The sequence below is a fragment of the Tyto alba genome, unplaced genomic scaffold (assembly GCF_018691265.1).
Source record: "Tyto alba isolate M040663 unplaced genomic scaffold, T.alba_DEE_v4.0 Super-Scaffold_40, whole genome shotgun sequence".
NCBI lineage: Eukaryota > Metazoa > Chordata > Aves > Strigiformes > Tytonidae > Tyto > Tyto alba.
Window position 1 is genome coordinate 42,855,239 of NW_024881316.1, and position 27,082 is coordinate 42,882,320.

At 37.3% G+C, this 27,082-nt stretch overlaps 1 protein-coding gene across 1 annotated transcript; it reads right to left on the reverse strand.

Moving 5' to 3' along the window:
- Window positions 1-7,435: 7,435 nt before the first annotated feature.
- Window positions 7,436-24,185, reverse strand: LOC104366125 (WD repeat and coiled-coil-containing protein). Its single transcript, XM_033005025.2, has 3 exons — window positions 22,132-24,185; window positions 11,730-11,850; window positions 7,436-8,068 (listed from the first exon to the last, which is right to left on the reverse strand). The coding sequence occupies exons 1-3, from the start codon at window positions 24,043-24,045 to the stop codon at window positions 7,908-7,910; spliced, it is 2,196 nt and encodes a 731-aa protein (XP_032860916.2). The 5' UTR covers window positions 24,046-24,185; the 3' UTR covers window positions 7,436-7,907.
- Between the last annotated feature and the right edge of the window lie 2,897 nt (window positions 24,186-27,082).

Below are 27,082 nucleotides of genomic sequence, written 5' to 3' on the forward strand. Positions count from 1 at the left end.
AGATAATATAAGATGAGCAATTTTGCAGAAAATTACCTAGACCTGAGTCGCTATCGTGCTGTTACAAGAAGGCAGACACCGCTGTGGGATGTGTGAAGAGGATCACTGTGCGAGACACATGAGTATCTGGTCTGTCCGACTTGGCTGGGTAAAGCCAGAAGGGGTCACAGTATTTCCATAGTGTAGACGAAACTGAATTTTGTGCTCTGCAGTGCAAGGTCTTGCAGAGGGTTCCTTGTGGCTCCAGGCTTTGAGGAATGGACAGGATCAGTGAAAATATTTGGGATTAGGGCAGTGACAAAGCGAGTGGGAATTACTGCTTTTCTCTGCAGCAGTAGCTACCGCGCCTTACTTCCTAAAGCAGCTATCACTCCAGTCTCCTGATGCCTGCCTTAGCAGGTTGGACTTCAGCAGGTCCGGCACTTTGCTGGTTGTTGTAGAGAAGAAGGAGACACAGGCTGTTGTCTAAATTAGTTTTCAAACAGTTGATTGTTATCTACACTGGGAAGAAGACATGAACAATGTAGAAAACTCATACAGGAATGTTCTGTCACCCCCTGCAGTTGTTCATGCTGTGACAGCCTGCATTTTCTGTATGTAAAAAACAACACCAGTGCTGAAACAGACCTTCAGCTAAATTCTACTAACTCTCCTGCAGTTTAAGATACTGAGTGCTAGCACAGGGCAGAGTAGCAAGAGGTCCAGGGTGGATGTCTATGAGAGAAACTGAAGGAGTGACATTGCTTAGAGAAAAGAAGACTAAAGGGAGACATAATGGACAAACCAGTTTTCAAATATTTAACAGACAGCTGCATAAGACAAAGGGCATAAACAGTGAATAGTCAAAATCTCTGCTTTGGGGCAGAAAAATGGACCTTCCAGTCAGCTAGCATAAAGCTCTATGTCAAACTAATGTACTTGCACTGCCATGAAAGTGCTGGGAAGTAAAAATTATTCTCTTGACTAGTCACACAGTTTGTTGTGTACCACAAATAACATGCAAAACCAAAATAACATCATGTATATTAAGATAGCCTTTTAAGAGTCTGTTTTAAAATTGATTTGGGTAAGAAAATTTTTTTGTAAATAAGAATTTTTTGTATGACAGTGTTCTTTGGAATAATCTTTCAAAAAACATTTTCAGGCATACTTCTTCAGAACAAATAATATTTTCTTTTAATTACACATCCGTGTAACTGTGGTTACTCCAGAACCAAACTAATACACAAATCACATCCTTACAGATATTTTACAATATCATGTGAGACAGATTGTTCAAATCTTAATCTTTCAAGTGGGCACCTAGCGTTCCCTTTTACTTGTGCCACCATTTATAGGCACCTTTCCTCCTTCTTCTCTATAAATGCTGCTGTGAGAACTCTTTCTTGTGTCAGTAAACAATTCAGTCCTAAATACTTCTATCTCCCACTGTTGCATTTTCTGTTTTCCTTTTACATAACTAATTTGCAAAAGCACTACCTTCATCTTTGCTACTTTTTAGGTTAATCCTGCATTTCAGGCACACTGTTGCCATGCTCAGATTTCATTTGTGCTATTAACAGGTACAAGTGTTTTGAGATAACAATGTATCAATGAAGATCAGCGTAGCTACATTCTGTGTTGATAACAATGCCACTGATATCTAAATAAAATGTTAGTAAGGAAAGGTAGACATGGAAACAGAGATGACAGCTGTATACAAGTTACATGAGCATAAGAATATTTACAAACTGAGTGTGAAATCATTACTTGTTTGAAGTTCAAGGGCAATCCTGAATAATTTGCAGTGGAGCTGGTATTTTGACTTATACTTTTTTGGATTTATTTGACTAATTTTTAGGTGAACTAAGTTTCCAAGGGAAGGATAGCAAGGGAAACAATTGGCATCATACTTACAAATCAAATTGTGACTAGTTTGTTAATTGTTGGTTATGCTATCTATGGTAGGTAAAATGTAAAGAAATGCAGTTAGCCATATTGTAAAATGCACTGAAGTGTTGAACTTAAAAAGAAGTTTCTTGATAATTACAGAGACACAGAATTGATTGATAAATAAAAGGTATGAGATATGGTAACAGTGGGCATGTTAGTAATCCATTGCTGTGACTTGAGAATCATGATGCCTTCTCAACTGTGCTGGCACAACTGTGCAGCCGAGCTGTTGGTTGAATTGAGAAACTGATCCACTTCAAAAGTGTTTTGGTAGGTGTTTAACCGTATAAATTTGGGGGTCCTTACCTTTCCATCCAGTGACCGCAGGATGAATGAACAGGGGTCCAATGGAGAAGGCCTTTCACCAGTATTGCTTTGGAAAACTTCACCTCAGCATCCCACAGCTAAATTTCAATTAAGACACTAGAGCTCTTCTTATATGGCAAAAGTTTATTTTTTGGTTCCTGAAATTACTACTTTATTGTAAATTTTGTACAAAATTTTTAAATAATGTTTGTGGACTGTGTCTTTCTGTATTGTCTTTTATATTTTTGAAATATATTAAGCATGTTTAATTTGAAGGAAGTGGCTGTTGCCTCTAAAAGGAACTAATGGTTTGTATTTGTTTGGAGTTTTGGTTCATTTTTTTGCCTGGAGTATTACACTGTGGTGTTTAGATGTACTGTTCTCCTGGCTGCGTGCTCCCTTGGCTGTTAGGAGATCATGGTGCCTGCTAACAAGTGGGATGGATCCTTGCCAAAGGACAGAGGTTGTCGAGTACTAATGGTTTTAACTGGCAAGTCTGTATAACTGCAAATGTCACCTCCTGCGCAGGAAGTCTTTCTGTGCCAGTACTGGACTTTGGCACCACATGCCTCCAAACATTTGATCACACCTGGCTGTTCACACATATGTGTCAAATAATAGTGGAGGAAAAGGAAGCATAAAGTTCAAGTACAGTATTGGCTCGCTGCAAGCAGAGGCTGAATTGCACTGAGCACTTTGGAAACTCATGTGAGAGGTACCCAAGTGTCATTAGCGGGGAGATAATGGCAGTCCTCTACTTGTCCATTAGATAATAGCGCTAACAGGGAAGTACTGAATCTCAGCAAAGTGAGTTTGCATTTAACGTAACGATTGTGAAATTGTCTCAGAAAAATGAAGCCATAATATTGACTAATTAACATATATATAAACACTTATACAATGACAACATATAAAACACTGATACATAGGCTAATTTCTATTGTGTGGGACAATGGCAAATAAATTCATACTTTCATATGTGAAATTGCATAACCCCTGGGATTTACCTCACCTGATTTCACATGCTTAAAAATTAGGTCAGATGAGTCCAGGTCTAGAGGACTGGTTTTGTAATTGCAATCTGGTACTACATGTTTTTTTAAGAACAAGGTAGAGAAATGTCTGTCAGGAGTTACTTAAGAATAATTGGCATGGTCTTGGGTTAGAAAGGACTTTTCAGCTACATATTGGATGGGGAAAATGGCCTAATACTTGTGGTTTTCCGTTAAGATAGGAAAACCTGAAAGTAAAAATGGCTAAAAATATGTTCATTGTCCAAGCTGAGAAAACACAGATAAAAATGAGAAACAGGGGAAAATAAGTTAGGTTTGATGATAGTATTTATACTATTTCAGTGGTTAAAAATATAACAAAGGAAATTGATACTTAAGATTTTTCACATGCATATAGATAATACTATCCTGGAGTAGTAGAGGAAAAAAGGGAAGAACTAGTGGAGAGTCATGCAGGGTCTACTTTATACCCTTCCTGCAGTGGCCTCTCACTTTTTAGCTATTATGAAGAATATCAAAGTAATATTTCATTGTGCAAAGTCAGCATTGTAGATTGGCCAACAGAATTTCAGCTGACCTTGGTTTTGTTGTATTTCATTTTTATATTGTTTTTTTATTGTTCTCACAAAATTGTTTTCAAGATCAGTTAAGAAAAAGCCTATCTGGCATATAGAACTCCTGTTGTTGGCATTTTCTCAAGAAGTGGGTCAATACAAGAAATCCTGAAGAGTAAAGCAGACTGCTGCATGTTTAACAGCAAAGTTATGGAAAATGTAAGGTACATTTTAACTTTACTTCGAAGCAGATTGTACTTTTAAGTAAAGATCTACCAACTCCTAAAAATATACTAGGATGCATATAAATGTACTGGATAAAGATGCAGAGTAATTAAAATGGAAATTTAGACTTTCTGGTATGTTTATTCCCCACAGGGGAAATGTTTTGGAGGAGCTGGTACACCATTTAGTCTTCTGAGCACCACTGGTATGACATACTGAGTGTAGACATTCTGCTTTGACTTCTAATTTAAGCTCCTAGTCTTCCTAGCTTTCCTCTGTTTTAATTACGGAAGACAGACACCCCTACTGGGTCACTGGACAGGAACCTAGCACCAGTAGTCTCATTATTCTTCCAGAGGAGCTTGTCCTTTTGCTGGTGAAATAAGAAGCCTAAAAGAGGATGTTAGCACCTTCGTGAAATTTAGGTGATCTGAACAACTCTCCTTTTTCTAAACTGGTCGATTTTGACCCTATAAAATAGCACTTCTGGAGGATGGTGAATGCTTTCAATCTGTGCTTTTCTCCTTTTCACAGCCTACTGTCTGCTCAACTCATTTAGTACAAACTCTCTCTTTCCACATGCTTTTATCACTGTTTGTGCAAAAATCTTCTGTACAGCTTGTGCTTAATAGAACAGTCATCTTATATCTCTCTACTTCACTGATTCTCCATCTGTTCTCCATCCAAACCAAGGCTGAAAATTTATCCTCCGCTGAATAAATCTCTTCAGCACTTCTTCCAGGGCTTTTATTACTTTCCATTTTAACTTTACAGCCCTGTGATAGACACTATATAAGATAGTTCTGCACTGCACTGCACTTCTAAATCATTACATGAAAACAAATATTTCTTCATTCAATTGTTGTTGTTCATATTTAAGTGCATGTATATGATGTAAACACTACATGTACATAATAGTGTATTCATAAATGGGCGGGCAGTGCTACTGTTTAACATCATAAAATTTTAATTGATATATAGTATATTTTTCTTAAGCCTTTCTGTAAAATTGTAAGTGTCCAACAAGATGAACTGAAGTCCTCATTTTTTACCAGACTAATTGTGCGGGGTGATGATAGCACCTTCAGGCAGATTAGTTCCTACTTAGGTTCAATAACCCCTGAATCATACAGCAGGGGAAAACAATGTCACCAAAATATAACAAATCCAAAAGTTCATTAAGCATCACAGAACTAAGTTGTTTAATTCTACGGCCAGTTACTCCCTGAAACTAATCGTTTTGTCATCTAAAAGTTTATATGCCTCTTTTTACAGGCACCGAACCAAACCAAACCTTGATAGCTATTCAAAGAAGCTCCTTTCACTTCTGATCTTCTCAACATTCAGATTGTTTTATAGAAGAGTAATATATGCAAAATTAAAATGGTAGTGTGACAAACTGACAATGAAATGTCTAGTGATAAGTTCTGAGGCATCTTTGATGCCTAGATGCTCGCTGATCTCCGCTAGTTAAGATTTTCACCTTCTCAGAATTCCCCTTTTGGCTGATGGAGAGCACTAAAGCATGAAGATGGAATATGAGTATTTCTCTAGCAGCAAGTCCTTATGAGTAATATACATATTGAACTCAGAGAAACTATACAGTACAAACAAAAGTGTCTTGGTGTGTTATCGACCCATTTTTCCTCAAGTTCATATGTTTAGAGTGAAGGAATTTTCCAGGTAACATATTTTTTGTGATTCATTGGCCTCATTTCAAGTGGAACAAACTATGGGATTACCACCTGTAAAGGACAATATTTGTAAGAAAAATTTCATTTTAGTTCTTCCTTTAGTTGAGCCTAAGTAATCCTCTAAAATATATCCTCCTATCATTCTAGTTAGTTATAATTAAGTTTTATTTTACTTGGCCATAGCATAAGTATTGTAAATACCAGATACTGTTGTGAGACACAAGGATGTTGTTCAAGTGTATTTGCAGGATTAGAAACATCTGCTGCTTCAAATTGTGCTATGTCTCTTAGAAATCTGATAATGTCTTCCCTCACCATCCTAAGTCTGTGAACCTCTGTGTTACCTACTTGATTTCAATGATTTGTGCTGATTTCAGTGAAGGAAAGCATGACAACACAATTTTTTAAAGCAATAATAATACAAGTACCTTTCTGAACACATTTTTAATGCAAAGTAGCAGACAATCCAATTAACCAAATAACTGCAAAGTAATAGATGTGTCTAATAATTAAAAGGTCAGATTTATTTGGTTTTGGTTTGTTTTTTTCACAAACAGCAATGCTGCTCAAGGCTGCTCAAAAAGGTCTTTGCAAACAAGGTGGTACACATATACCCAGCTACATTGCATACTTGTGGTTGTAGGTGATTTAGAAGGATGATTCCTTTGTCTCTGGGAGGATACTTGCATGAGAAGGACATTATTTAATTCAATGAATTGAAACTCTCCTTATTTCAGGAACTGAAACTGTTCCTCATGAGATTTCTGGCTGCATCACTGGAATGGTACCACTGTCAAACCTCCAATCCCATTAGGTGCCTTCAGACCACAGATCTACCTTCTTGATCCAGCCTTGGTATGGGGTGATGTATTGTAACTGGATTTTAGCATATCTGTGCCCTATAAACACGCTTGCCATGGCTCTCAGACAGGGAAAAAACACTCTTCAGGAGTATTAACAAGACCCAAAATGCACAGTATGAAAAATAAGTCTTAACAGTAGCTTAAATAAGTTTCATCATTTTTATGTTTCCCTGAATGCACAGGATGAAGCAGGCATGCCTTTCCATGGTTTCTGCTGGGGCCTGTCCAGCACTACAAAATGCTAGGCCTCACACACATGGCTACTCATTACACTTTACTCATTTCTTTGCATTTAGAGGAAGAAAAGTTAGGGACTGCATTCAGTTCTTCCCTTATGCCTATTTCTGTCACATAATCACGGTAGTTTAATTTTCATGAATCTGTCTGCCCGCTTCTCAGACGTATCTGTATTGCCTCTTGTCTCTGAAGGCGAGGTTCATGCAACTAAATGTAAATGTTTGTATTTAAAGCAGTCACCCTAGCTTGCTTTTGCAGTCAGTTGAAATGAATAGACACCTATTTACTTAATGGGGATGGTTCACTACAATCAGTTTTAGAAATCTATGTTAGCGCATGAGTAATCTGCTGTAGAAGCGCTTTTCTTTTTTTGACCAATCATATGGGAGTCTAGATGACAAGTTCAGTGTAGACACTGGTATTTAGACAAATGAAATTTACATTCCATGTCTTTGATCCTTAATTTGCCTTGAAAGGTTTTTCTTTCTCTTCTGTGTGCATGTATGAATCTACATATTGTGTAAGACACTGACAGGAGCCAGTGACGCAGCCTTTTCAGTAATTGATCATTTTTATATAAAAATTAAGCATTTCTGAAAACGTTGTAGGTTTCCATGGGATCCAACTGGAACAGCAAAAGGAGCCTGAAGCAGTTTTCTTTTTTTTTTCCCTTCCCAGTTTTTGTTAATTAATATACTCTTTAGGTATATTTTCTTCAGCTTTTGGGTGGACTGTACACCTGTATTAGCTAGATTTGTTGTTACTGCATGATTTTTAGCATAATATTGTTTCTCCAAGATCATCCTGACTGCAGTTAAAGTAGAGGCTAGTCTCTCTGCTCCAGTCCATTAATGACAACAGCGGTGATAAACTTCACTCTAGGTCTGATCTTTCAGAAGAAATCATGAGGGTCCAGCCAACCCTAGGATTTAGCTATAGTATAACAATACCACAGATTTTACAGTTAAAATACGCTGAAAGTAGCGAAGACAACTTTCTAGTCACTCAGTTTCTGACACTGCAGAATGACTCTGTATTGTATTAGGAAAGAAGGTCATTAGCGTTCTTTGTTCAGAAATTACGTCACTCCGCTTGGTGATCACACTGAAACGCTTTTTTGTAGGAGTGACTTCCATGGACTTCTGAACTGTCAGTTCCATCCCTTATGATTATCTCTTGTGTTGCTTTGAATATTAATGGCACAAAGCCGTCCTTGTCTGCAGTGAGAACAATCCAGGAAGAGCCTACAAATAATAATTAAAAAAAAAGTAAATGAGTGTAATACTCTGGTTATGTAAATAAAAAGTCAGCCAGCATGTGAGCAGAGCAGGGTTTCTTTTTGTGCATTAAAGCCTTATTACACTAATGACATTAAGATCTGACAATCCATGCTAAACACACATTTGTGTAAATGCGAAGGGGGAATAAATGAAAGGTCTTGAAATGTTTGAGGCATTTTGTCCCTTATTTAAATTAAGTTGAAAAAGAAGGTGTAACTTTGCAAGTTCTGATAAACTGTAGGCATCTCCATTTTCTGAAAACACAGACAGCCTTCCCATACTGACTTTTGTTCTAGTGACATCTATTTCTGCTTCTCCTTTTTGCTCATCTGCTCTACTGAAATGATGAAGAGATCATAAAAACTGAGAAAGCTGGCAAAGAAAGTGATTGTGCTGTATTTGTTCTAGAAGGAGGTAGGAGTTTCCATCTCCTTTACTGTCAAGTCAAGATTGTTCAGTATGTTTTCAAATCCATATAGCAAATAGAAGTTATACCTTAAAGACAGTTTTTAAAATACGTTTTACAGAAGCTGATATAATAAATTTTCTTGTCCTTTAATTTTTTATTGAATGTTCTTATAAAGAGAATGAATGCAATCTGAATTATATTTTTAATCCTTTTTTTTCTGAAAAAAAAAAAAGTCAACATTAAAAAACAAAGACATAAAAATCATTCAGGTCCATTTTCTATATTCCACAGAAGCAGAAAATAAACCTACCCTGCACTTTGTTTTTTACTTTCCTTTGCAAGTCATCTTGAAAATGAAGCTATATGCTTATACTGCAGTTCTTATAGAAAATAGTGAATTCTCTATTCGTCTTTTTTTCAGTTTGACATTTTATGGAAAAGAAAAAAATCTGTGGCAACTGAAAAGCATTGTGGGAGCCCTTGTATCACATGTTTTTCTTAGAGCATATGATCCTGTTGTTACTGAGCAGGGGCGTTAGCTGGGATATGAGGTAAAGAAAGCCCTGATGTGTTCTGTTGCTGAAATTTTTTATTTTGGGAGATAAAACTGTGTTTCAAAAAGGAATGTGGAAAAAGGAATTGTAGAAAATCCAGAAGAACCATGCTTAATTTTTGCCAGTCGTAACACAGCATGTTCCTGTACAAGGCAAATCTCCCCTCCTTATACTATTAACAAAGCACTGTTCCAGGCTGCTACACTACTGCATGTTGTCATGTCACCTGTTACATCATAAGATTGTCATTTCAACCGTGAATCTTTAATCTTTTGCTCTTTACTACTTTTTTTTCCAATTCTGGACAGGCTTCTGATTCTGTAAGCAATGGCCTTGAAAATGGAAATTCTGCTATCCAAATCGATAGTTACATTGTTGGTCAAATTGATAAAGTATATTCTTCTGTCAAACTCTTTTTTTATTTTTATCCATTGAAATGTTTGAAATTCTCTGTGTCATTTATAACACTTGCTCTGAAGTGTATCCCACAAAATGTTTAAATGGTGGAAAAGTGTTGTACAGCATGTAGTACCCTTTTGCTATGCACTATTATTACGCTGAAAAGACAAACTCCTGTGTGCTAATTCCAGGGCACTATATGACAGGCTATATTTAGTACAGGTAATGGTATTACAGTCCTAGGCTTAAAGTGCAAACGATGAGGCCATATAATTCTGATGATCTTAATAGCCTTACTGTGAGTATGAATTTGGCCTACAGTTGTGGACTTTTTTTCCCCAATATATTCAAGTTTAAGTGTTTATTCAAAGTAAAAAATGCCAGGCAGTCATTGTAATACAAGCACGGTCTTCATTACAACCCCTTTAATTATATAGTATTAAAGGATGGGAGTGATATTTTTAAACATCCCATTTAATATTCATGCCTTGTGGCAAAGGAAAGATTTAGGAATATAAACCTGTGTTGGTCAGAACTGAATAAAGAATTACATAACTAATTCTGCCCCAAGCCTGATAATTCGGCAGGATTTTGGTGAGTTTTAGAAAGATTCTTGTTGCAGTTGGGTTTTTTTGCTGTCAACAGACTCAATTTCAGAAAAGCTGAGCACCCCATTGAACAGAAAGAGGGACACATTAGGATGATTCTGAGGCATTGTCTTTCTGATATCTCTGAAGTCTAATGCATGAAATTGAGGAGTGGTGTTCTAGTAATTAAGTATTAAATATTCAACTGTTCTATAGAGCTGAAATTAGGTTTTCTCAGGCCCATTATTTATTATTTTCATACTAAATTCTGAACCTTTTTTTTTTTTTTCGTTATGAGCATTTGTTTCCAAAATCAAGAGCTGGAAGTACAGGCCAAAAATGTTATCCTCCTTGCCCTGCAAAGCTGCATTGTGTTATTGCAGAAGCTTGCTGTGAAATAGCTCAAGCCTCAACAACGAGTAGACTTTTTTCATATATGCTTGCACTGTACAGTCAAGAGAGATTGCTGACAAAAATATGAAGCCTGCATATCCTTTTCTTCTGGAACAACTCTCAGAAACTGCTGTAAGCCAGGGGAAAACTGAAGTGGCCCTATAAAAGCCATGATAAAGGCAGGTTCCCTGATCTGTGTTGTATTTGTAGCCTCTTTTCTTCATTCTTTTAGTCTCATCAACAAGTTAAGCAGAATATGAATGACAGAATGGTGCATATTTTATATCTCTTTTTCCCACTGTCCTTGGTGTCAGCACAAGTAATGTCCCAGGCCTGGTTTCTTTTTCATCAATAAACCCGTTAGGTAGCAATCTGGTATGTAACTGTCATTATTTAGAAAACTATAGCTTATAGTATTACTTTCCTTTTCTTTTTGATTTCACCAACTGTTAAATTCATTTCTCATAAGACGTTGTATATCAATTAAGCCAATATGTCTCAGCCTGTCAGGGGCTAAGACGAGGAGTAAGACAGAGTAATTTATGAATCTCTTGGTGTGAAAACCGTGCAAGAAGATCATCATTATAGCCAACTACTGTGTACTGTAAGATCATGATATACTCAGACTGTGATGAGAAAAGCCATCAGAAGCATTATAGAGAAATGGCTAAAATTAACTATATATGTTGCTGAGAAGGTAGCACATATGAACAGACAGGGATAAGGCAATTCAGAGACCAGTCTGGAGCTAGGATTTCCCTAGCTGCTTCTGTCCTTACAAGTTAATCAGTAGTGGGTGGTAGAAATGTGAGGTTGGCAAATTAGGACATTGAGCTTCACTGTTTATCTTACATTAAAATAATCCCAAATGATACAAGATACATATATATATAAAAATATTCTGAGAATGAAACTTTCTTCAACCTACTCTCTATTGTCAGGTTTGGGACCTGCTTGTAAGGGTGGGCAAAGCAAAATGCCAAAAGGTCTCAAGGAAACATTTCTATTTCAAAGTAACACACTGTTTTGATTATTTTCTCAGCCTTCTGCTGTAGAAGCATCTAACATATTAATTTGGTAAGAGGTTGTTCTGCAGCTACTTAACATTTAAGTGATTTCAGGAGACAGTCTGCCATATTTAGACAAAGGAAAACACATACTTATAAAAAAAAAAAATAGCTATCTCAGTTTATTACAGTATGGGGTAATTATTCTACCACAAATGCCTCTTTTATAATAAAATTCTCAGGAGAAACAAGAAACTGGAAATAAAAAGAACATACCATGTTTCATTTCAATAATGGACAGATCAAACAGCTGTTGGACTACATTCAAATGGATCTTGCCATTACAGAGAAGAACATCTTTTGTTTCTTCACTAACGGTTCCATTTGAAAAACTTTTCTTCAAATGCATGCATGTAAAAGAAAAGATCTCATTAAAGTCTTATACATTGTGCCTGTGTTCTTTTAACCATTCTTTTTGTCTTTGCTACAATTTATAGATGACACCAACATGCACTGCAATTCTAAATGCAATCTCATAGTCCCATGTGAAGAGAAATATGCCACTTTGCTTTTTGTTGTGTGCTTATGCAGCTCAGAACATACATTAGGTCATGCATATATGTGCCCTCTGGGCCCTTCTGCCTGAAGAGTCAGTTCAATGGAAGGGAATATATCATGCCTGGAATAAAGTTGTCCAAGATGCTACCAGAGCAAATGAGTACTCTGCTCAGTTTCAGCTGCACAAATGGGTGGTTTTGATAATCATTGGCCAGCTATTCCACCCCAGTAAAATAACCTCAGTTCTGGCACAGAGAGGATTGCAGAGAGACTGGCCATGGTGACAGTCCCTCTGAGAAGCTGTCATAGCAAGGTAGCTTGGGAATCCTGTGACTTTCTTTGAGAGGGAATATATGGATTTACAGCCCTGGAATTTTCTCTGACATTCACTAAAAGAACACACTTGAATATAAAGGTGGCATATACATGCTTCATGAAGTTCAGCTGGCCTTGAGAATTGACACCTTTGTGTTCCACCATTCTGATTACTGCAAAGCACAAGGATCACAAAATAGTTGAGCTAGTATGGTTATGAAGTGGATATATATTTCCATTTACATTTTCCCATCTGCCATCATCTGAAAGTAATTTTAGCATTAAAAATTTTCCAGTGACTCAATTCCATTATAAAATATATGTGAATTGGACATTTTCTTCTAAATAATCTTGCTATACTTTGTCCTGCAAATTTCATTTTGGTCTTTCTTCTCCATACTTTCCACCTGTGTAGTTCCCATGTGTTATGTTGGGTTTTTTTCCCTTTCACATCCATTATGTTTGCAATTTAACATATTTTTTAATTTGAATGAACAGTCTTATTTATCCCATTTCCTAGACTTTTCCATTTTGTACATTCACAAAAAATCCAAATTAACGTTTTAGAATAGGTTGAAAAGATGTCATCTATCCTAACTCCTGTTCTAGACCTATCCTGTTTATGTCTACTTCATACCCTCAAATCTTTCTCACTAATATGAAACTTCCAGTTGAATGAATTTGCAACTGCATCTTCTATTTCTGTACATAGTAATCTAACCTTTGACTAAATAAAAGTCTCTTTTAATGCTTGTGTTCACTTCTAATTGTGCTGTCCTTTGACTCAGTCACTCTCTCGGTGAATGTGTGCTTATTTTGCTGTGTAACAACCTTGCTAAATCAATCACTTTCATTTTTCTGTACATAGTATGTATGCTGCCATGCAACCACATTGCATTCTGTAAATCAGAATGTCTACCAACTGTTACAAAAGTATTTTTTCCTCACTGTATCATAAATTGGCCATGCAGATAGTCTATGGCTGACTGTTATTTATTTATGTATTATGATTGATTGAAGATGTAAGAACTGTAAAAATATCTTTCCATTAAAAACTTAAACTTTCAAACTTTCAAAGGTCTTCTCATCTCTTTCCCCATTCAAAACAGCCAGAAATTTGTTGCTGTGTAATTAATAGGGAAACACCTAAGGAATGCATCAAAGAAGTATCATTTTCTTAGTCGTAAACCTATAGTAACTTTTTATTACAGCTATAACTATTTAACAGAACTTCTCTGTCATTTTTAGGTCTCTTCAGATTATATAGTACTATACTCTGTTGAACCTAAATACACTTAGAACTCAATGGGCTGAATGTTCAGCAGTGAGCATGTGCTTTGCATTTACATTGCAAAGATGCTATTTGCCTGTACAGGTATTTGTGCAAAGTTTTTTGTTGCTGCATATTGTGGATTGGCACATCTAACAACTGTTTCATTTTCCTGAATTCCAGTTGAAATAGCAGAGTTTATTCAAACTTGTACTTCAGTTGATGAATTATAGAAAAACGTGGACTGTAAATGAGACGGGCATATTGCCTTGACCTCAGTGGTTCATCTTTTCATGTAGATACTCTTCAACTCAAGAATAATCAGAAAACAATCTACCTCTGCCTCTGTTGACTTGAGAGCAGTTGAATGGAAATGTATACTAAGGATGACTTCATTCTAGTATGTTTTCTACTTAGCCTTGCAAGTTTTTATTGGAACAGCCATAGGAAGTGGAAGACATTTTTGTATATACAAAACAGTATGGCATCTATTTTTTATCCTAACCAGTTTTTCAAGTACAGACCTCAAAGCTTAAATATCAGAGTTGTTTGTCTTTCATTACTTGTGAGCATTCATATTAGCTACTCTCTCTATGTCATATATTTCTGTTTATAATGATTAACTTAATCATCTTTACATTTATTTTTGTCTGCTGGCAAATTCTGTCAGGTCAAGAATCTTTTTCTGTTTTAATCTTCTCATTATTTAGCCTTTATTTGTTTAAGTGATGATAACATGCCTTCTGTTTGAGGAATATGTTTACAGATGTCATATCATAGATTAACTGATTTAAACCCATGCCTTCTGGAGAGGTAGGTAACTGTTAGTATTCCTTTTTTACAGATGATCAAACCATTTCACAGGTACTCAAGGTCATGGAAGTGATTTGTGACAGAGTTAAAAATACAACTAAAATCTCACCTTAGTACTTCCCATTTTCATTCCTTAACCCAAAGACGATTTTCTAGTCAAATATAAATTTAATCCACCTCTTCCCAAAATATATATTTGGCTTTGATATGTTGCTATTTATCTCCTGTAGAAGCCAGAGGACTTGCAATTCTCAGATTAAAATCCCTTAATGTTAGTTGTTTTATCCTAAACTAAAATTTATTGGTAGACTAAGAACATATTAATCACAGAAAAAACAAATATATTTCCACATATGTGAGTGGATATTTTCAGATTAAGTTTCTTTATCCAACTTCCTGTAGTATGTCAAGTCCCACTCTCCCTCAACAAAAAAAAACAACAGAAAGAAACCATCAATTCAAGAATTGTTTTCCTTCATCTGTGTCAGCCTGCCCCTTGATCAGATTTTCTGGCCTATAAGGGGTCTTCTGGGCAGCAGCCAGCCCATCACAGCATTGCCAAATTGTCTTTCAAAACTCAATTTTTGGAATGCAAATATATACGAAAAGAAAACCATTTACTAAGCCAAAAAGGCTTCCTAGATTAAATGTTATACACTGTATGTTTGCATGATAAACATGTCTTCTATCACTTCTTTGAACCTCACTGAGCAGTCAGCTAGTTCTGCCTTCTGACCTTTTTCTGACTATTTATCTCATATTTCCTAATGCACTGCCTACATTTGCCTGGATGTTAAGATAATCTTCATGAACTTAAATTCAGTGACTGATGAAACAGTGAGTTAATGATCGATTGCAGTTTGAATGTGTCTTTCTTGCACACGGATGTCTAGAAATGTAAAACGTTTTCCACATGAGGCCTCACAGCTGTGTTCATAGAATCATAGAATCACAGAATCATAGAATCATAGAATCAACAGTTTGGGTTGGAAGGAACCTTAAGGATCACCTAGTTCCAACACCCCTGCCATTGGCTGGGACAAATTCCACTGGACCAGGTTGCTCAAAGCCCCGTCCAACCTGTCCTTGAACCCTTCCAGGGAGGGGGCAGCCACAGCTCCTCTGGGCAACCTGTTCCAGTGTCTCTGCCACCTCCAGAGTGAAGAACTTATATCTAAACTAAATCTACCCTCTTTCAGTTTAAAACTGTTACCCATTGTGCTATCCCTACATTCCCTGATAAAGTCCCTCCCCACCTTTCCTGTAGCTCCCCTTAAGCACTGGAAGGCCGCTCTAAGGTCTCCCCAGAGCCTTCTCTTCTCCAGGCTGAATAAACCCAACTCTCTCATCCTGTCCTCATAAGGGAGGTGCTCCAGCCCCCTGATCAACTTCGTGGCCCTGATCTGGACTTCTTCCAACAAGTCCGTGCCCTTCTTATATTGGGAGTCCCAGAGCTGAACGCAGTACTCCAAGTGGGGTATTATGAGAGTGGAGTAGAGGGGGACAATCCTCTCCCTCGACCTACTGGTCACGCTTCTCTTGATGCAGCCCAGGATATTATTGGCTTTCCGGGCTGCAAGTGCACATTGCCAGGTCACACTGAGGTTCTCGTCCACTAATCTCCCCAAGTCATTCTCTGCAGGGCTGTTCTCAATCCACTCCTTGCCCAGCCTGTATCTGTGCTTGGGATTGCTCCAACCCATGTGCAGGACCTTGCCACTTGGCTTTGTTGAACTTCATGAGGTTTGCATGGGCCCACCTCTCAAGCCTGTCCAGGTCACTCTGGATGGCATCCCTTCCCTCCAGTGTGTCACTGCACCACACAGCTTGGTGTTGTCGGCAAACTTGCTGAGTGTGCACTCAATCCCACTGTCCCTGTTGCCAACAAAGATGTTAAACAGAGCCAGTCCCAACACCAACCCCTGAGGAACGCTGCTCATCACAGCTCTCCATTTGGACATCGAGCCATTAATGGCAACTCTTTGAGTACAACCATCCAGCCAATTCCTTATCCACCAAGTGGTCCATCCATCGACTCCGATTTAGATTGGATCCAATAGATCTCTCTAATTTTGAGACAAGGTTGTCATGTGGGACAGTGTCAAATGCAGCACAAGTCCAGGTAGATGATGTCAGTTGCTCTTCCCCTATCCAGAAATGCTGTAACCCCGACATAGAAGGCCACCAAATTTGTCAGGCACGATTTGCCCTTAGTGAAGCCATGTTGGCTGTCACCAATCACACTCCTTTCCATGTGCCCTAGCATAGTTTCCAGGAGGATCCACTCCAAGATCTTGCCAAGCACAGAGGTGAGACTGACTGGCCTGTAGTTCCCTGGGTCTTTTTTTTTTCCATTTTTAAAAATGGGGGCTATGTTTCCCCTTTTCCAGTCAGTGGGAGCTTCACTGGACTGCCACGACTTCTCAAATATGATGGACAGTGGCTTAGGCACTTCATCCACCAGTTCCCTTAGGACCTGCGGATGCATCTCATCAGGTCCCATGGACTTGTGTACCTTCAAGCTCCTTAGATGATCTCGAGCCTGATATTCTCCTACAGTGGATGGTTTTTCCTTCTCCCAGTTCCTGCCTTTGCCTTTGTGTTGCCAAGTAATGCATTACTTACTGGATGTACCTCACTGATGTACCCACAGACTGCCTTTGTTCTTTGCAGAAACATAACACATTTTTGATTCACAGTCATCTTGTAGTCACTTAGCCAGTACAAATTTTGTCATCCTCGGTTATTTCCAGCTAATGAATATCCAGTTTATAGCAGAAGTTCCTTCTGTCAAACCTGGAATGTATCACTATGCACTTCATATTAATTCATTTCAATCCATTTTTTTTATTCCAGATGCTAAGGCCATTAAATTACAGGTGTGATATCCTGATTCTCTATTGAAAATACTACTGACTTTATGCCATACACATATTTTATTAACTTATCTCACCAGATCATTAATGAAACTTTTAGATTAGACTGAAGATCAATCATGAGAAAATCCACTAGTAAATTTGTTCCATTTTCTTTTATATTACTATAACCGTTTACTATCTTCCTTCCAGCTAATTCCTTAACCACCTTATGTTTCTTCTATTATTCCCTATTCTCTCTGTTGAACAAATAATTTCCCCTGTGGCACAATTTCAAGTACAGTACTGAATTGCATATATTTTAAATATTCTTCATATCCTTTGTGTTAATAATTTTTATTTTATAAAGGAAAGGTATCAGGTTAGTCAGTCACATCTCTGCATAATAAGATGAATAGTGTTGCAGTTGCCTTGAACTCTATTTAAATTTTCTTAAACCCTTGATTTCAGCTATTTGTGTTGTGCTTCAGTGGAAATTTCAGTTTTGATACCTTAATATCCATTTGTGAGCTTGCTTTTGCCTTACCCTCACATTCATTGTGTGTGATGAGAAAAAAAAACTAGTAAATTAAATAGACATGGGGGTTCTGGCCCAGAAGACAATGAAAAGAGAGTCAGATGGCTAAGGAAGAGCACTGAAGAGGAATGAGAACTATGATTTTTGACATTCAAAGTACTGTGTCTCATTAAGCCTTGTGCTGCATTGCCACAGGGAGTATTAATTAGGCTTTGCAGCCTGCACTGCTCCCCTTTCTTGTCAGGATTTCTACTGTTGATGTGATTCCTGTTTGATTATTGGTGGATCCTGATTTTATCTTGGTGGAGATCTTAATATCTTTGCTTGCCCTTATGTGGGACATTCCAATTGCAACCCTAATTAACCTGTCAGACATAAGCCCATAAAATGTTTACATTGGAAGAGATCTGAGGTGCTCAGGGGTACTTAAATCCCAGTGCAGTTTGCATTTATAGTGCACATCAACACTTCAGATGATAAGATGATAGGTTTTCTCTACTCTTGGTCCCTGTTAATAGCTCTGCAACTACGGTTTCAGGTATATTGTCATCTAAGATATAGCCCTTGTCCTCATGCTTGTGCTTCCATTATCTTTATGTTTTGACTGTGAGGGTTTTTAACTCAGATCTTTACTTTCTTTGCATAGCATGAAAACTTCAGATTCCCTTTTATCATTACATATTTCTTTTCTTTTGCGTCTATGAATCCAAGAAACAAATCATCTGCTCTAATAAAAGGTATTGTGTCTCCTCTACAAACCCTGCTTGTCTGCTATTGATCAGTTTCAGAACACTGTTGTCAGAATTTGTTCTTAACAAATTCCTCAACCTTTGCTCAAAATGTTATCCATGCATTAATCACACCTTCTCTTGACTACTGCAGGTCTTTCTTTTACAGTCATCCTAAATCTCTTCCTTCTAAACTTCAGGACGGCTGACTGGTTTCTTACTCCAGGGAGAAGTCATATCACCTTTCTCCTCCATCATTTTCATGACTTACTTTCTATTGCTCAACCCAAGTCAGAACTGCCCTTTGGATTTCAGAAAGGTTCATGGTCTTATTACAGCTGATCATTGCAGCCTGGTTTTTGCTCATTTTTCTGTATCACCCTTATACCCCCCTTCTTTATCTCTACTTCATGTATTTATATCAGAAGAACTTTAATGCCATATGTTTGGATCTTTCTATTCATCTCTCAGCTCTGTGTAAAAAAATTGTTGATTTTATAGCTGACCTTGGCAATAAAGTTTTCCGTAGTAAATGGTATGAAGATGCTATAAAAGTACAAATTGACTTGTATACAATTACTGGTGAGTGCTAAAAAAAGGAAATCATCATGTCTAATTGCTGAAAAATATTTATTTCCTGTTTATTTATGCAATATATGTTCTCAGTGATATACACTTTTGACATAATACTGCTTGTGAGCAAAATGTAGGAGTTTTAAGATATTCTTCAGATTCAGATGAGTCTTATTCCTCCTGGAGAGATTTGCCTAAATGCCATTAATTTCAAATCCAGATTGGCATTATTTCCACTTAAATTAGCTTTTGAATGAGGCTAGTTTAAATATTCTGCAGCTGTTTCTCTTCTGGGGGAAAAGGATGATAAAAGTATCTTTTTGCAAAATGAAACAGAAACAAATCTGTGACAGATCCTCATTGCCTTTTTTTTTTTTCTTTTTAAATAACATCATCTTATTGCGTTTGTCTGTCTGCCCTCCCACACTATACTGAATCACAAGTCTGTATGTGATGAAAGAGCAATAATATTTGCTTTTCAGGGTTGAATGATCAAGTCACCTCTGGTGGCTGAATGCTATTACACAAGTGATAGTGCACTGACATTTCCAAAGTGTGAATGATCATGTTTTTCTTTTATGGCTGTGGCCTACAAAGAATATAAATTCTGGTAGTACTGCATGCGTGTGACTTCAGAGGAGTTATAGGTAGGCTAGCATTAACAGAATAAACAAAGGTTTTGAAGACTATTTTGTGAGCAGACATTATAAATTATTATGTAATACACATTCTGTTTTATATTACAGTTTTCTAAGCAGAACTGGAAACATAAATACATCAATAAAGCTTCTGCACTGCAGTGTTCATAATTGACCATTAATTATTGCTACACTTATCTATTATGTTTTAAGCTTTCCTTTTATGTTTTTAATGCATAAATATGGTTATGCAGTTCTGATCATTATATTTTATAGTACAATAGGTTTCTCAATCAAGAGTGAGCCTCTGCTGTGCTGTGGATTATACAAACATTGAAGAAGACATGCCGTTGGCACAAAAAGCTGAAAGATAATGGCCATATTATTGACTGGACTGCAGTGTTCCTAAAGCTTAGAATGTTTTCCACAGGCTGATATTTATATCATAAGGCAATAAAGCTATTTCCTGACTTTTTGCACTGTGAACACAGAGCCTGGCTGGAACCCATATCCCAGCTGGTCTCTGAGCTCACAGAGCACTAATCAACTCCTGAAGGAGGAACAAGGTTCAGATGTCTGAATCCAAACTAATCAAAACAACTATTTTCTGAGAAAATTATTAGCTGCCTATGAAGCAAATATTTCCCTGTCTGTCTGGAGGCCTTTTTGCCATTAGTCTATTTTTCATTCTTTTTTGGCATCATGCTGTGATCCCGTTAGATTTCAGAAGAGGGGCTGAACTATGCAAGGCATTAGTTGAGACTTACACAGAAAAGCTATGTGTGTCAGAAAGACATTAAGTGCCACTTTTTCTGAGTCATTAAAATGCAGTACTAGCAGTGCTTTCTGCTGGCTCAACGTGAAACTAACCTGTTCAGATAAATAAGAGTCTTGCTTTCTAAATGTAGTTAGTCTAGCAGTATTTTAGAAGCACTAATATTTTTTTTTCCTTTCGACGAAAAAAACAGGATAATTAATTCTTACTGCTTGTGCAACCAAACATGCACAGTGGCTTCAAATCTTAGGTTAATGTTATGTGTCACAAACAAAACTTGTCTTTGGAAAGGTTAATCCAGTCAAATCCAAGAGACAGAGCTGCTTGCTAAATAAATAAGTTGATTTCTGTTAGGAAATCAGGATTAATTTGAACATTCTGGAGAACAGAAGGGCTTGCATCTTGGCAAATAAAATCCTAAATTATTTAAAGTAGACATGTTGCTTTTTTCACCAGAGTTTGTATAATGTATTCAAGTTAAATTATTGACTAATTCAGATTAAAAGCATTGCTTTTATCCAGAGTACCTAACATACTAGAATCTGCTTAAATGCCAGGTAAACAATTGCTAAAAAGTAATGAATATGAGAGAACTGAGTCACCAGTCCCTTAATGAGTGTTTAAGGAAGGGCACTTAGTTGTCTGTATGGATACCTTTGAAGTAAAATGAAGTCAAATTTGTTTGAGAAGTACATACTTCAGCATCATCACAATGTAATTTGGTACTTTGACATAAGGCTGCTTATGTTGCAGCAAATAAAAATGCATTTATAATTGGCATCTAGATCCTGAAAGGGACACCAGTTTTAGCAGCAATACCACTAGCATCAGTATAATATTAGTATTACTGCAAATAATACTAAGAATAATAGCCAGAAATAACTACCCAAACTACATTCCTTAGTTGAAATTCTTATTGAAGCCAGTAGGAATTTTGTCAAAACAAGGGTGGGATAAGAACATGATGATTTGGCATTCATCTATTTATTTAATTAAATTATAAGTACATATTGACAGATTTTTTTTTTCCAAAAATTTGAAGAGATATGTTTTTCAAACTTAGTATGTCCAGGTCTGTGAAGATTAGTGGTGAGAAATTAGATATAAACCAACTTCATGTCATGCTCATCTGAATTTTCCATAAATTAAGATTCAATACTTTGTTTCAGTATTCATGAGAGTCTAGCAATCTCCAAACTCTGGATTTGAGCTTAGTTTTGAATTTATTATGTTTCTGGTGGGTTACTGTACCACCTTACTCATAGGCTCATCTCTACACTAAACATTAACAACTGTGTAGCAGCTCTGTTCTCACTCTTTGATAGTTGCACACAAAATCAGCTAGTATTCAAGACAGTTGTGCATAATCAAAGAAGGACAGACACAAATCTCCCATGTGAAGTATCCTCTAAGTTTACCCACATCATCCTAGTTATTGTTTCAGTGACAAATTATTATACCATTTTAGATTAAGCTTGATGCCAAACTCAGGTTACATTTCTCATGGGTTGACAAGAATTAAGCTGCATCCTCTTGATTTAAAGCTAAATAAATACAAGATTGTTTAAAAATTCAGTGTCCTATCACAATATTTTTAGGCTGACAAAAAAGTTACCTGGTAAGTGATATGAATGACAGGTGGTTCCTGTGAACACGGGTAGTCTAGAGATATCCTCCTCCCATTCTTAGTGAAGTCTGTCATTTCAGAAAGGCTCAGTTGTAACTCACTGAAGCTTCCACAAATTCTCTCTAAATTTTTAGATATGTGACTCATTCCTCTTTCACTTGGCAAATTTTTTTTAGGAGAATTTGATGTTTCTTGGATCACATTGAACTGCACTTTAGGGGAAGATGGTCTGATGGAAAGCCTGGTAGGTGTTCCAAAACCAGGAAGAGACACTGAACGATTGGTAGGTTCAGCATCCAATGTTTCCAGAGCCACTGAGGGGTCACCTGGGAGCCTTTTTTCATCCAGGTCACTCACACCTGATGAAGAGCTCTGCTCATAACTAGGGTTCTTTACTTCAATGGGTCTTCTCCTGCCACTAGAAGATTGAATAACTGTGCTTCTTGGTATTAACAGCTCCCTGATTTGAGGTTGGTCTTCTGTAGCAAGATTTCCAAAGACCTTTCTTTTTCCAGGTATATTAACAGAGGATTCAAAGTTATAAAACTTATTCTGCTTAGTCTCAGGCAATGCTGAAGAATCTTCTTCCAGCATCAATTCTTTGATCATCAAACGGATTACATACTTGTCTGAACTTGAAGGTGGAATGAGACTAGGCTCAGGAAACTTTTGCTTGCCAATCAGAATCAATAGAAGCTTATCTGTCAAAAAGCATAGGCCTTTTGGTCTTTCATTTTTTTCCAGCTGGATTTGTTGAATATGAGACATGCAAGAAGAGGTTACTGAATACACCAAAACAATGTTAGAAGTATTAGAGGCTACTGCCACAATCTGAGCTCTAAGGTCAAAAGCCATTATATCAGGAACCAGAATACCTGGGATGATGACTTTTCTGGTGGTGGTTACCTTCCTCTCAAAAGTCACCAAGATCAAATGGGAAGATTCTTGACTATTTGTTGCTGCAGAGTCTTTGCGTTTCAGAGTAATAAGAGGACCGGGATCAGACCGACGGTGGTTTGCAAGGATACGGGTTAAATCCACAGGACCTGATGAAGAAGAAGTTACTGAATCAGCACCTGATCTACCTGAATCTGTGGACTTTCTTCGCAGGTCCATGGAGTATTCCTCATCACCAAGCACCAGAGCAGACCGTGAGATTAAAGAACAAGTTTTTGTACCAGATGGAATATCAAATGCAATGCCTGCATTCAAACCATAGATATTATCTAAAGGAAGCTCAGTGGCTACAGCAATTTGGAAATCCATTGTGGCTTCTACAGCACAGATATAACCTCCCACATCAAAGACTGGGCAAAAGGAGCAGGTCTGTAGAGTTTTCTGAGCATCATCCCATATGTAGGAATGCAGGGCACTGCCTATAGCAACTACTAAACGATTACCATCCTTAGTCCAGCAAGCACAGTGGATAAGCCCACTGCTTTTGATATCTGCCTTAACTCTGGTATTGTCAGTACGAACAGCATGCAAGACTGAAGCATCTCTTTTTGTAAGCACAGCCAAGACCTCCTTCTTAGGATGCCAGACGCAGCCCTGAGAAAGCAGTGGAAATGGCTCACCAACTTCACAAGTCTGAGAAATCATGGGTTTGTTCTTCTCTGAAGTGCTGTAGCCCAGCCGCCAAATGCTAACATGCTTTTTATGCTGAACAGCGAGCAGAGCTTGGATGTCTGTAGAGCAACATGGACCCCAGTAAAGCCCATGAACATGTTCAAATTGACCAACAATACTTGAGTCTCCAGACTTTAGCTCTCCATTATGATAGTGTAAAGCAGTCAGTATCACTTGCTTCCCATCTGTCCAGGCAATTCCATGCATGGGGTGGATGGCCTGATATAAAGCATTGAGGCCAGTTCTCAGCAACTTTGCCTTTCCCAGCTCCATCTTTTCAAGCTTTCTCTCTATTGGTGGTTATTCCAAAGTAGAGGATCCATGGAATTCACTTGCAGATCACAATAAGGAAATTTTTTTCTTGTATCTCCTTCCCTTCCTTTCCAGAATCAATTTGTTTTTTCTGCTATTCTTCCCAGTATGCCTGTAGCTGCTCTTCTAAGTATAAATCCATGTCAAAGCAGCTTTTGCTATGTCTTTTCCTGGGAGGAGTTATCATCTTCATGTGGTGGCTAACCAGGTTTAACCAATTACTGTATGTTTTCGTAGAAGTCTATTTTTAACTCTTCACTGCTGGGAGTATATTTAAAAATAACTCTTTAATACCTTGACCTGCAGCGAATTAAGGTCTTTGGTGAAGGCTGGAGAGAGATCATACACCGTTAAGCTACAGACTGAAATAATGGCACTTCTTTCAACCAGCCTTTGAAGGATAAAAGAAGATTTAAACATAAATGAGAACTGTACAAGGTAGATTGCAATCTCTGATGGACAGCATATTTCAAAGATACAAGATCCTAAGTGGCTATGAAAAGAAAGTAGAAAAGGGAAATCATGCTCTGTTCTGTTAGTAGTTACGAGAGAATGAAGGAAGGAAGGTGAGATTAAAAAAACAAAACAAAACAAAACAAAACAAAAAACAAAAAACAAACAAACAAACAGAACCCAAAAGAGTTTAGAAGCAAAGACAGCTGATTAGTGTTCATTTTACTGGGACAGATTTCCTAGCTACAAATACATATTGATTTCTTCCTTGGTCTTCCTAGCCACCTGTATCTGAGGACTGTTCCCTCATTCTATAGCCAAAAGGCAAAGAGGAAGCCAAAATTTTCCTGTTTCCCTAAACTCTGCAGTTTCTACAATATGTAACATAACATAATGCAAAGATCCTTGAGCTGACAAAGACGCAACCAATAAACTCATGTAATACAGTGGGGCTGTGCGAGGAGACACCAAGTTGGTTCAGCTGTATTGTTTCAGGACCAGAGCTGGTTCAGATGGACCACCTCAGGTGCCTCCATTCTTCCTTCCTCAGTACACCTTTTTCTGGGGTTAGCTTGGACAGAGCCTGCATACCACTGAACATAAATTGTCAGGGTGGGATTCACTACTCAGATATAAGCAACCATTATTATTTTCAATGCCCTAGGATATCTGAGACAGCCACACTGGGCTGGCAGATATGGCATAGGACTTATAGGGGAGTAGTGCCATTCTGGAATGGCAGCTGGTAACAGATGATCCCTCAGTAGTTCCTAGACTGTCTAAGATGGCATTAGAAGCTTATATACAGGTAACTGAATCCTATCCTCAGCTTCTTTTTGTAGTACTTGTTTTGCCAGCATCTCCTTTCTGCTTTGACACAACTTGTATCTCTTGCTGTTTACATAAAAAACCAATGTGGATAAATTAGACCTGGGCAGAGATTTATAAATTATCAATATAATCACTATGGTTAAAGATGTAAGACCTAACTATACACATTCTGCATCTTTGGGTGATTTACACTTTATATACTTGTGTATACCTGGAAAAAACAGACCTCTTGTTGAAGGCAGTTGGGCCTCTGTTGTAAGAATTTTTTTAGCATCCTTTTTCCAGGTGTATTTACTGAGGATGGTGAGTACCACTAAAGAACTCCCAAATTTATGTAAAGTAATCATATCATATTCTCATTCACAGCTCCTTTGTTTTTGTAGTTTATTTCATGAAGTTTAGATTCAAAATCAAGACATTTTTATATTCATCAAGGACAAGCCAGCAGTAATGACTAGAATAGGTAAAAATTAAAAAGTTAAATACACAGGTTAGAAGATCCCTTTTTATGCAAGACTCCTAAATTTTTGGTCTCTGTCTGTGCTTATAGTGAAACAATGTTTTTTAATGATTTTACCTTACCCATTGCTGACATAGATGCCCAGGCCACACTTAAGATGCTGCACTGCCACACCTGTTTCACTAGGAGCTCTGACTATTCTGTACTTCCTCAAAGTGGTGGCAGGATTATTGTGTCATATATTAGCGGTATTTTTTACCCATAGTACTTATAATGAATAAATTACATTAAAATACAATGCCAACAGCTCCACAAATTTGCAAAGTCTGTATAAGATATTTTTGTTTTGCTTTAAAATAATGCTGCTTCACGGCTTTGCAGTATTTTACTGAAACTGATAAAGCTATTCTTTAGCACAGTCATCTCATCTACATTCTGAATGATGCTTTAAATATCATTACAAAACTATGTTGCAGCTGGATTCTAGCAACCTAAAATGTGTTTTGGATGCAGAAACTTCTGCCTCAGTATGACTGAAATGCTAGAAGATGTTTCACTAAGGATGATGTGTGTTCTGCCAGATATGCAGACATCTTGAGATCATGGACTACTTGTGTGGAAGATTGGACTTTCTTTCCTTTTTTTTTTTTTTTTTTCATTATCTCTCATAGCATACATCTGCTTTTCATCAGTGTCTGTGACATTATCAGAGGGCAACACGAGGCTGAATCTATGAGATTTGCGAGTAACAGAATCATCCTCAATTTTGGAATTAAGGACGTCTCACAAACACTGAAGGCTTGAAAAATATATGTAGCAGAGCCACAGTGAAGTTTTCATCTATCTCTGAAATCATTAGGAAATAGGACTTCATCAGATGTACTTATGTTTATTTCTAGTTAATTCTCTAAAATGCTCAGATATAAAAATGACAACATCCATAAAGTTCCACTGGCATGGTAGTGAGGTTGTGAGGTAGTAAGACATGATATATTCACAGCTGATTAATGTTTTGTCCAGTGTTAAGATCTTTTTTGACCCCAAACTCTAGCACCTTTAGTTCACAGGGATAATTCACCTCCTGTTTCCTATCACATAACACCATTACATCCTGTGGTAGAATTTTTCTAGAAAGTCTGAAGCCAATCAATAAAGGTGCTTAGCAGATAAGGAGTTACACAGTTCATTTAAAGCAAAGGAGATTCAGAGATCTCTGACTACATGGAATGTTTGTAATACAACTTCAGTGAATAT